At 39.4% G+C, this 11052-nt stretch overlaps 2 protein-coding genes across 3 annotated transcripts; one reads left to right on the top strand and one right to left on the bottom strand.

Annotated features, from left to right (window-relative positions):
- The first annotated feature begins 173 nt into the window (after positions 1 to 173).
- Positions 174 to 2092, top strand: LOC124431317 (growth hormone-inducible transmembrane protein-like). Of its 2 annotated transcripts, none has more exons than XM_046979066.1 (5): positions 174 to 332; positions 510 to 772; positions 862 to 973; positions 1088 to 1708; positions 1788 to 2092. In XM_046979066.1, exons 2-5 carry the CDS (start codon positions 571 to 573, stop codon positions 1873 to 1875), a joined length of 1023 nt encoding a protein of 340 aa, XP_046835022.1. In that variant the 5' UTR covers positions 174 to 332; positions 510 to 570; the 3' UTR covers positions 1876 to 2092. The 2 variants fall into 2 exon arrangements, with proteins under 2 accessions (XP_046835022.1, XP_046835023.1); XM_046979067.1 differs by having other exon boundaries at positions 281 to 430.
- A 75-nt stretch (positions 2093 to 2167) lies between these two features.
- LOC124431314 (TBC1 domain family member 25) lies at positions 2168 to 8148 on the bottom strand. The gene is made up of 9 exons (XM_046979062.1): positions 7099 to 8148; positions 6024 to 6133; positions 5674 to 5769; positions 5419 to 5587; positions 4690 to 5347; positions 4228 to 4615; positions 3842 to 4153; positions 3301 to 3717; positions 2168 to 3135 (listed from the first exon to the last, which is right to left on the bottom strand). The coding sequence occupies exons 1-9, from the start codon at positions 7147 to 7149 to the stop codon at positions 2715 to 2717; spliced, it is 2622 nt and encodes an 873-aa protein (XP_046835018.1). The 5' UTR covers positions 7150 to 8148; the 3' UTR covers positions 2168 to 2714.
- Between the last annotated feature and the right edge of the window lie 2904 nt (positions 8149 to 11052).

The raw sequence follows: 11052 nt of genomic DNA, 5'->3' as shown, positions 1-11052 counted from the left end.
CTATGTCGTTTGATGTATTTCGACCTAGGCGGCGCTACGTTCGAAAAATATTTTTTCTTCTTTTTTGCGGGAAATCTGAATTTTATTATTTTGTACTTTCGATTTTATATGTTTTTGAAGCAAAATTACTCGTGCTATCATTCTCTTAAACGTTGATTGCAAATTAATTGCGCAAGTAATTAAATTATAAGTAAGTTCTAGAAGTTGCATAAGTTATTACGCATGTGTCATGAATAACACGAGCGCCACGTAGTAGTCGGAAACAGTAAAATCGTTACGTGGTTTGCAGAGTTTCGATTTTGTAAATAACAGTTGCACCGTTGTTGCGTCATGTAAGTAACTTCGAGAATTTTTTAAATATCAGTAGCCGAGCTGCTTACAAATTATCGTTTTTAACAAACAAGTTTGATCACTCGCCCATTGGAATCAAGTAAATCGTGTGCAACATAAGGACGAATATTAGATTTTTTTCGTTGTATTTGGTTAAGTACGTTTTTTCTACGTTTCAGGTTTAAACTATTTTCTTTTTCGTATAACAAATAATACGAGTGGACAAGTGAAACCAACAAAATGATGCTAGCTAGAGTTTGTCGAGTCGGCCTCTCGCCGGCTCTAGTGAGTTTTATAAAAACTCCTATTGTGCCCAAACCCATGTTAACTAAAATTCAACCTTCGAGATTGTTTGCCAACGATGGACGTACCGCTTTTACGAGAACAGCACGTAGAAACCAGACTGTTGCAGAAAAATTGGCTCAACCTGCTACCGAAACACGTAAATTTGGACACTTACTTATATTATCAATAATAATTTCTCGTTGTCTCCTCCATCAGTCATGTATCTAATCGATAACAATATTTTAGCATTTAACGTTGGAAAGATTATACTCGCTGGTGCTTCCGCATTTGGATTGGGCTCCCTTTGTTACTATGGATTGGGACTTGATAGCAGGGCAGGGGCCATAGATCAAATGCAGTATGTACATGTATCTATATATATATATATATATATATATATATATATATATATAAAGATAAGTTACTTCTTTAATTTATATATGCGCTAATACAATTGTTCATTTTTACGCAGCTTTTGGCCTCAGTACGTAAAAGAAAGAATTAGAACGACTTACATGTATTTTGGTGGATCTGTCATTATTACAGCAGCATCTGCCGCTTTATGTTTACGATCCTCTGCTATAATGAATTTGGTAACTCGTCAAGGATGGCTCGCTGTTATTGGCACAATGATGGCAATGATTGGGAGCGGTATAGTGGCACAAAGTATTCCTTATAAGGAAGGTTTGGGGATAAAACAATTGGCATGGATGGTTCATGCTGGTATAATCGGTGCTGTTATCGCACCAATATGTTTCATGGGTGGCCCGTTGTTAATGAGAGCCGCCTTGTACACCTCCGGTGTAATAGGTGGATTGTCAACTGTAGCTATGTGTGCGCCCAGCGATAAATTCTTAAAAATGGCAGGACCTCTTTCTATCGGTTTGGGAGTAGTATTTGTCAGTTCATTGGGAACGCTTTTCCTACCACCTACTACTGCTGTGGGTGCTAGTCTTTATTCTCTATCTATATACGGTGGATTAATACTTTTCTCAATGTTCCTCTTGTATGACACTCAAAATATTATAAAGGATGCACAAGTATATCCTGTCTACCATGACAATAGCATAAGACCGTATGATCCAATTAAAAAGTAAGTAAATTGTGAAGAGAAAAGATAACAAATTAAATCGTTTCACATAAATTAACTGAAAATATTTCCTCCTTTCCAGTGCTATTTCTATTTATTTGGACACGCTGAATATCTTCCTGAGAATCTTGACGATTTTATCAAATGGTGGATCCAACAGGCGAAAATAAATTCCCTAATAGGATAATCTTCCTATACTATAATTAAAAAAATTATTTCAGTATCCGATGTAACATCCCATTTACGTACGATGCATAATATTAAAATACTTAATTAAACGATAATATTAAAATGCTTTATTTAAACGAAGCATTGTCATTTAGATGCGATAACGATTTTGTAGTTTCTAACGTTAATTTAAATAAATAAATTAATTAAATGTTAAAATTGCGACAAATATAATAGAAACAATTCTATTCAAGTTCTTCTTGAAAGGACAAAGATCGTCTAATAGTCACAAAGTAGAGATAAAATTAAATGCACTTTATTGTCGTTTCTCAAGCATACCGTTTGAGAACAAATTAAGATATAGCCGCTAAGGTAGTTAAAGATACTTTACAAATTTAAGCTAGGGATTAATCCTAATTCGAGGTACAGCCGAAAGGTTTCGCTGAAAGGGTTTATCGACGCGGTGCTGACGGTTTTATTGTGCATTCGTATCGAGATATGGTGGTGTCGTGCGTAAGCGAACGCCATAACGGAGCTTAACGCGTGCCATTCGCCGGCTAAGGCTGAATGCCGTCTCAAGGCGCGCGTCAATATTCGATATATTTTATATACGCGACAAATAATTTGTGTCACTTCGTTGGAGTCGTCCTTCGTGTCGAGTAAAATATTGCAAAAATGGAGCTTTCAATTAACGAGTGTTATGAAAGGTTAATTATTGGCATAGATACGCGCGCGCGCGCGCAAGGTACGTTAACCTTTTAAAGACTTAGTACGTAATATATTTTATTCGTCGCGTATGCTTCAATGGAAGAGCTCCGGGAAAATATGCTACATTTTTTTTTTAAACGTTCACGCAGTCCGACTTTCCGATAGCCGACGTTACGGAATGTCTTCTTAGATAACCGGCGAATAATTGTCTTGCCTGATTAAGTACTCTAATCACATTATGTCGTCTAACCATTTTATCAAAATGCATAGCCATTTCATTGTAATCCATCTGATTCCGCATCACAAAGTCTCTATGTTGCAACAATAATGTAATACATAAAAACATTAGGAAGGGATTGCCACCGCCAAATTCATGCGGTGGTGGTAAACAACTTTCTCCCGACTGATCCTCGCTGGTTCCTGCTGGGATCAAGTTTGTTAGCTCTGTCGCTTCTTCGCAATGCTCCTGAACCGGTTGTTTCGTTGGACTCTCAGGTGCCTCCGTATTTTGATGCCAACTTTCTGTACCCTCGCTATCCGATGCAGATTCAGATCTGTAATGCACGTACATACGTGTTACCACTTGAGCGCGCGAGAGAGAGAGAGAGAGAGAGAGAGAGAGAGAGGCAGAGAGAGAGAATGAGAGAAAGAATTTTGATATTTATTCTCATCAAATTCGAAATATTGCATGTCTAAAAAATAATCAAATCATAGGCAACCTTGCATTTCGTTTAAGCAATCTGATAGGCGTTACAGACTTGACACCATTTTGATCTTCCAATATCTCTCCATCGTATTCGAGATCAGCTTGCTCATCCGGAGTCGCAGGATGATGCTTTTGTTGCAAAGTATGTAGCGGATTTTCCCACACAAACACATCAGCCACTGGACTACACCTAGCTAGTTCCGTTTCCGTTTCACTTTCTGCTAGTTCGCTTTCTCGTTTCGAAAGAACGCAATCACATTGTTGTTCGCTCGGTGGGGAAGGACCAAAGACTTGCCGATCGAGAGATTCCAATTCCAGTCTTAATTCTCTTGTCATCGAAGTAGTCATTGGAAAAAAATCTGTCGGATCGTCCGGTGAACTTGGTTCGTCCCTAAGAACTCTAAGAACACCGCTCTCGCTTGAAACTCGCCTGTTGTACGTCATGTAAAAAGAAAAAAAAAGGAAAAAAAAAAAAAAAAAAAAAAAGAAAAACAAGAAAAGAAAATATCAATTATGCTTCCTCGTAAGTTGTAAATGCATTGTACAGGGCATACCTAAGTTCTGGTTCGGCATCGCTAGGCGTTACTTTACTTCGATTCAGGCTAGTGAAATTTAAAAATTCGTTCAAATTTTTCACAACGCGCACACACTTTTTTTCCGGCGTATCATTTTGTTCGGTACCTTTATTTTGGTCTCTACTTTGAAGAGATAATCTTTCTTTCAATTCCAACAGATTAACGCGTTTCGACTTTCCGGTCAAAGAATCCGTACTATAACATTTTTCCGTCGATTCGGAATTTCTACGATTCTTGGTTGAGGTCAAATCATTTTCTGGCTCCGAAGATGTCTCGTAAGGAGAATTGGATCTACGAACAATCGATAATATCAAATTAATAATCAAATTATTTTCATCCCAAAAATATTATAATCGAAATAATACCTCTTAATATCGCCGTTCCTTTCCGCAGCTGGCTGTACTACAGATTCTTCAATGCTGACATTTTTTCGTTTTCCATTGGCCGCTATGCACGCCGATGAACTTTGTCGCCTAATCGCACATACCTTCGTGTAAGCGTTCTCACGAATGTGTTTTACATTTGGACTGGGCGGTGGCGAAGGTGGTGGGAAAGGTACTTCGGCGAGATTTAGTTCACCGTTAGGCGGTTGCGCAGGGAGTGCAGCCCAAAGCACCTCTAACATCCTTAGAGCATCGTCCAAGGCAAATTCTCGTTTCATTTCCAATAGAAGCCAGCGATAGCAAAATAGAAGATCGTCCGCTTGGTGTGACTTTAGATAGGCGTAAAATTCTGGATCGTAATGTTGCAAACCTAAGGGGAGAGGAAAAAGAGGAATCGCTCGTAATACGGAAAGAATATTAAAAAATCCATTGTTAATATCTTACCCTCAGCAAGATGGGCAAATTTCGTAGTCATCGCGATGCCATCCAGCATAAAATTGTCCTTCAATCTTCTCATAAGCGCGCAAAGGCAAATGTAGGCTTGCGCTTCATCCCTCATAGTAACCAGAAGAGGCGACGCCAGGTCGCTCATGCCTTGACAATAGCTAACGCTCGGATGATTGAGAGCGTAAGTCGTCAAAATATTGAAAAGACTCGCCGTATTTTGATTGTCATCCGAACCTCCATAAAATTTATGATGTCTGTCCGTTCTGAGAACGTCTTTTCTAACCATACCGGTAACATATCCAAGATCTCCAACGTTTTGACCTTTCTGAACCAATACCCGCCATCTCTCACGAAGATTTTGATACTCCTGGGCTTTTCTTTTCATGTAATCCATCCTTTCGCGGCCGGACATACCTTCCGGATAAACATTGAGAATATGTTTCCAAACGACTTTTCGTAAACTAGGCTCGATCCCACCGAAGTAAATAACCGCCCTTAATTCTTTCGAATGTATCACCTGACCGATGGGATCCAAAAATCGACGAAATTCCGCGTCCGTCAGAGGTGGCCTAGGAGGCTGAACACTTTGTTGGTGCGACGATTCGTCGCTCAAGTTACCCAAAGCCCGCTGCACCATGTTTAAAGTTCTTTCCATCTGTATATGCGACGTATATGCGATTGGCAAAAGTTGAAATGATAATGATAATAATAATAAATCGTACTCGCCTTATTCATTATTAGGCCAGGTAACTTGGGAGTTTTATAAGGAAAGCCGCCAGTTTCCTGGTGTCTCGTTGCCACCTCCTGAGCATTCTGTTCCCAATAGCAATCGCAATCGCCTGTCTCACCGAAAGGCTTTAGATTCACTTGCAAATAGAGGTAAGGTTCCGACGCACTAGAGATATCGAAACGGAGCGTTTCATCGTTCGCCTTATCGTTTTATTATCGTTCTCGAGAATATTACTGTATGGTTGTTCTTACCTGATAAACGCGGCGTCCAAGTCCCAATCGGAAAGTAGGAAGAGATACGTTTCCGAGCCATAATCGTCTATTGCTCGATACGAAACGGTAAATTCCCTGGATGATGAAAGGAAAAAAAAAAGAAAGAAAAAAAAAAAAAAAGGAAAAAAAAGGAAGAAAAAAAGAAGGTTTAATGATTGGTACGCCTTAAATCCAAAGATTTTTATCGTATCTCCTCGTTGAGCGAAGATAGTAATTATTTTCGCTCGCAGGAGCACGTACTTCTTTTTTAATTAGTTAACGGCATAGATGCTAATCCGGATGTCTTATTTCGAACTTTTTCTAATCGTACGCGTTATTATATGGCTCACCCTTTTATATCGAATGCCTTGATGAGTATACTTTGAAGAACTTCGATCGATGTTATCTGCGGATCGACGCTGAATTTTCGATATTCCGGTTGATGCCTGGTCTCGCATTTCTAAGCAAGAGAGAAAGAGAAATTATTTGATATATCCTTTTAAAGAACCCTCGTAGCAATAATCCCGTTGATCCTCTTTACATAAGAGTCACGTTCCTGTCGATGCGGATAAGGATTAACCCGACGCGCGACGGATACGCGCGTGCAAGGAATCGAACAACAAATATTCCGACATTTCTGGAGCAACGAAAGAAACATATAACGAGATATTTTGCCGCCAAATGGAATCGCACCGAATCTATGTAATGAGAGATCGCCTCGAGTTTTATCTTTACGACGCTTTTGTGTCTTTCGCAATTCATTCGCGAATTGCGAAAAGTCATTGCTAAAAAAGAAGCAAAGTTAAAATTGCGTGTCCCCGATAAAACGCCGAATAAAATGTAGCTACGTTTTAATATATAGGTGGACGTGTTCGCTCTCAGAGAACTCGTTTCCTAAAAGGTTTTCCATTTATGCATTAACACAGTGTCGGTGGGAGGGTAGTAATAATGGTAGTAGTAGTAGTAGTATCGCGGAGGCGCTAATTTCGGATCCTTAGCGAGCGCACGAACATAAGAGAGCGCGGACTGCAAGCCGAGCAGATCGATACGACCAAATATTTTCATTTACCGAAGGACGAATTTTCGCGTTTCCTCGATGGTAATGGGTTAAGAAGAAAAAAATACCGTCTCGTTAACCAGCCATCTTTCTTGAAACAGTCGCATAGAATATAACGAAGGAAAATAAACGATCAAATCCGCAGACCCTATGATCACCGATTGAAATTATATTCGATGACTTTTTTCAATCGTTGCACTTGGCCAAGCTGCATCATAAATATTTTCTTAAGAACAATGTTTTCCCAATGGCGTAAGCACCTTCGACGGAACAATGAGGAAAAGAAGAAAGAATAAAGAAATGAAAAAAAGGAAAAAAAAAGCGGGAAAATATAAGGTTAAAAAAAGTAACTGAAGAAACGTTCGTACCTTTACTTTGACTCGCACGGCTTCCCTCGGACAGCCAAACATGTTCGACATCGAGGAAATGGCACGACGCTTCGTGCCTTTGGTATCAAGGAGACGAGCCCCTCACGACGACGTCACTGCGTCGGTTACGAGATTTTCCTTCGCGCCGCAGAAGTCCAACATCGTCCTACGACCGCGATCGACGTTTCTCTCCCTCTCTCTCGCTCGTTCTCGTTCGGTCGCTCTCTCACTCCTCTTTATCCACTCCCTTTTCGTCCTTCTCTTTCAAATCCTTCCCCTCTCTCTGGCCCCCTTGTACGTTATCGAAATCTTTGGTCTCGTTTACGATTTTCTTACTATTCTTCTATCTCTTTATGTCAGAAATCTTTTCGAATCGTTTCGAGATGCACGCTTATTTTATCACGAGAGATTCTTGCCGCATTATTCAGGAACGTTCCCTGTCATTCGGTCGGACGAAAAGGTCGTCTTCGTGGGATCTTTATCCCGAATACGATCGCATACCGGATACAAGCCGGATACCGGTTGAGATTACTCGAAGAAAAATAACAGAGACAGAGACAGAGAGAGAGAGAGAGAGAGAGAAAGAGAGGACGTTGACACGTTCAACTTTCTCTTATGGAAGAGAAAGACAGCTTCGCTGGAAACGACTATGACGTTTCGAGAATCCTCCTTCGCTTGATTCAAGAATCTTCGCTCTTTATCCGTCGAATCAACGGTCACAAACGTCGACGTTTGTCTCTCTCGATTTTCCTTATGGTCACTTCTTCATTTTAATATGGTCCCTCTTACTATTGTCTTCGTTAAAACGTACGAATGTTCGTACGTTTAAATTGGATCATCAAACGATCCTCCTCTCCTTCGTTTACGCTATAGCGAAGCACGTTAACGAACACTATCTCGATTTTTCTCTCTCGTGCCAAAAAACAGACCTACTTCTCAATGCTAATTGCAACAAAGAGCGAATAGAACATACACAACGATCTCTCGAACCACATATCACGAGCGAAATGATGACAGAAATACGGCAGGCATTGCTATCGATTGCGAAGAGTCGAAACTCGTTCGAGAAAGCGAATCCTAGTATGCTCTGAAGATGTCGAGGAATAATGGAGAGAGAGAGAGAGAGAGACAGAGAGGCTTTAAAAAGAAAGACAAAGATAGATGGTAATAGAGGGAGCCTCGTTTCGTTACGCAAGAATTTCCTTTTCTTTCGATAGTAAGTTTCTTTTTTCCTTTTTTCTTTCGAACGATACATAAGTACTTCATTTTGATACGTTCGATCTTGCTCTTCGATTTTATTGAAAAAATGCGCCATCTTTGTTATATCGCTTACCAAGTCGACTTTCTTCGGCTAAGTTCGTTAGTTTCGAATTTACCGCGAGAACGGTTTTAACGCGAAGCGCTAAAATTTACTTTAACGAATACGAAAGTAGCCGATTAATATTCTCTCCCGTTAATTCGACAAAGTAAAAATACGTTGTATTTCGTGACGATATTAATCATTATACGACGTTAACGGTGAACGCCTTAACGAATTTCTCTTGTCCGGTAACCTAAAAGTGGCGCGGATCCTGGTGCTATTATCGTATCCATCGTGATAAACGTTTTCTCGATCAGTTTTTATTATATTTTCTTGCTCGTTACACATTTTCTTTTCTATCGTATTAAATCTAAAAAATCTAAAGTGTTTTATTAAGTATCTAATTGCTTTCGCATTCTCGTTCGATTTATTTGTTAGTCGATCTGCGTATAAAGACACAGCGCGCGCGTATGGGTGTGTGTATGTGTTTGTGGTGCGTGCGTGCTATTAATTAATGATTAATCTTGGATTTTATTAACAATTCGAAGACAATGGCAATCAATGATTCAAGATTTATTGGAAAGAGCTACCACCTGGTGCGCGATACGATAATTAATGCTGCTACACTCGTTGAACTTTGTCCAGCGTGTGCTGTCACCTAGCGACGAAAATAATAATAATAATCATATTATTGCTGAGACTTGGTAAGAAAATTATAAGAATTATTTCTCTCCTTTTATTTTTTCTTTATAGATTACAAATATTTACGGTCGCAGTCATGAGAAAAATTCTCTACGATATAAATTCGTTTTTGTGGACGGATAAAAGATATAACTGAATTATCGACGTTACGTGCTTTGGTTGCAGGAATATTAATATACCGATTTCGAAATGACACTAATCATAATATCTTTAGAAATCCAATCGAGATGAATCTTGATTGATCTTTTTTTTTTTTTCTTTTTTTTTTTTTTTTTTTTTTTTTTTTTTTTTTTTTTAACGTATAATGATGCAACGACGGTTATTCCCTTGCAATCTATTCGCGGTATCCATAATAGTATATAGTAGCAACATAATATGCACAACTTCCGGGAACTAATAGCATTTATAATAATTAATCATCGAACGTAACGATTGGGAAAATTACGAATTGCACCTATAAATTTGTATTCGAGTAAACAATAATGATCGACGAACGAAGGATCTACGGATATTAGTATTCTTAATGAAAACTTGTCCATCTTGATTCTCAGATGTTCGATCTTTCGACTAAAGGGTTGCTTCGAGATTGCATCTGAATGCGTTTACTATTCATTTAACTGCGCGACGGGACGAGCATTTCCTATACACTCCTACCGCTTTTATCTCTCGTAACTCGTTGCTGACCTCGATAAATCTTCGTTAGCGACGCTTTCGAATGGAGATAGTGGAATTGTGAGAGCAAGGGAAGTTTCCATGAAGATGAGGAGTGCCAGTAGTTTACCCTCCTCCTTTTTACCTTTATCCGAGTTCGCCTACGTTAATCCCAACAAATTTTATATTTATTTATCGCTGTCATTTCGGACACAAAGTTATCGCAAACAATAACACTTCTTTTTTTATGCCCTCGTATATTTTCGTATCAATTCGTTTTCTTCTTTTCCCTCTTTTTTTTTTCTCTCTTAATATAATTCCAATCATCGTTTCTAGAAAATTTATTTTTCTACAAAAATAACACTATGATTCGCTTTTGTGATCAATGAAAATACTTTCGTCCAAAGTATATCGTATAGTTCATATGGACCAAACGACGACGTCAAAAGTCGTTGTTAAAACGAGCACCTGAACGAAGAAATAAGTAATTTCTTTTAAGCGGGGCAGATAAGAAGAATCGAGCTTCGCGATAGAAAAAGAAAGAAAAAGAAACAAAACAAGCTGTAGCCATGAAAACACGCCAATTTTCTTGGCTCCTAATTGACTCTCGATATCATTATTGGCGACACGATGGATGATGGGAAAGTAAGGGTGGAGAAATAACGAAAGAGATGTCGTTGTCGCGAGTCCTTAATGCCCGAGTAAACTCGATAAATTAATTGTGTGCGAGGGATAAAGAAAGATGGATAGATAGATAGAGAGAGATAGAGAGAGAGAGAGAGAGAGAGAGAAAGAGAGAAACAGCCTGTTGACTACGTCGGAACTAACTATAGAACCTAGCTGGTTGATTGACACGTTATGGCTCTCTGTTGATTTCCTTTCGAAGCAAATATTTGCTCTATAATATAAATATCTCGTTCCCCTTGTAAACGCACAAAAAAGAGGAAAAAGAAAAAAGTCGAAGCGGTAGAGTCCTCGATCCGTCCGTCTGTCGCGATGAATGCAAATGAAATCTGGGCTCGAGGTAAAGGTTAAAAACACGAAAGGGATGGTGGAATTTGGGTCGAGTGTCGCGTTGGAAGATGCACGATCTCAATTTGCACGAAAAGGGTAGTATCCATTTCCATGATGTAGGGAGGTCGAAATTCGTCCGGTAAAATTAAGAACAGCGGGGCAAAGAGCGAGGACGAGGGAGTGAGAGAGAGAGAGAGAAAGGTCGGCTGACAGAGGGTTGGAACGATTAGTCGCGTTCAACCCCGTTCGCGTCCTCTTTACGCTAATACCCTCAAGTGGCAACGTCA

Source organism: Vespa crabro, chromosome 21 (genome assembly GCF_910589235.1).
Source record: "Vespa crabro chromosome 21, iyVesCrab1.2, whole genome shotgun sequence".
In the NCBI taxonomy this organism is placed as follows: domain Eukaryota; kingdom Metazoa; phylum Arthropoda; class Insecta; order Hymenoptera; family Vespidae; genus Vespa; species Vespa crabro.
The sequence above is the reverse complement of the archived record's forward strand: the minus strand, read 5'-3'. Positions and strand labels throughout refer to the sequence as shown.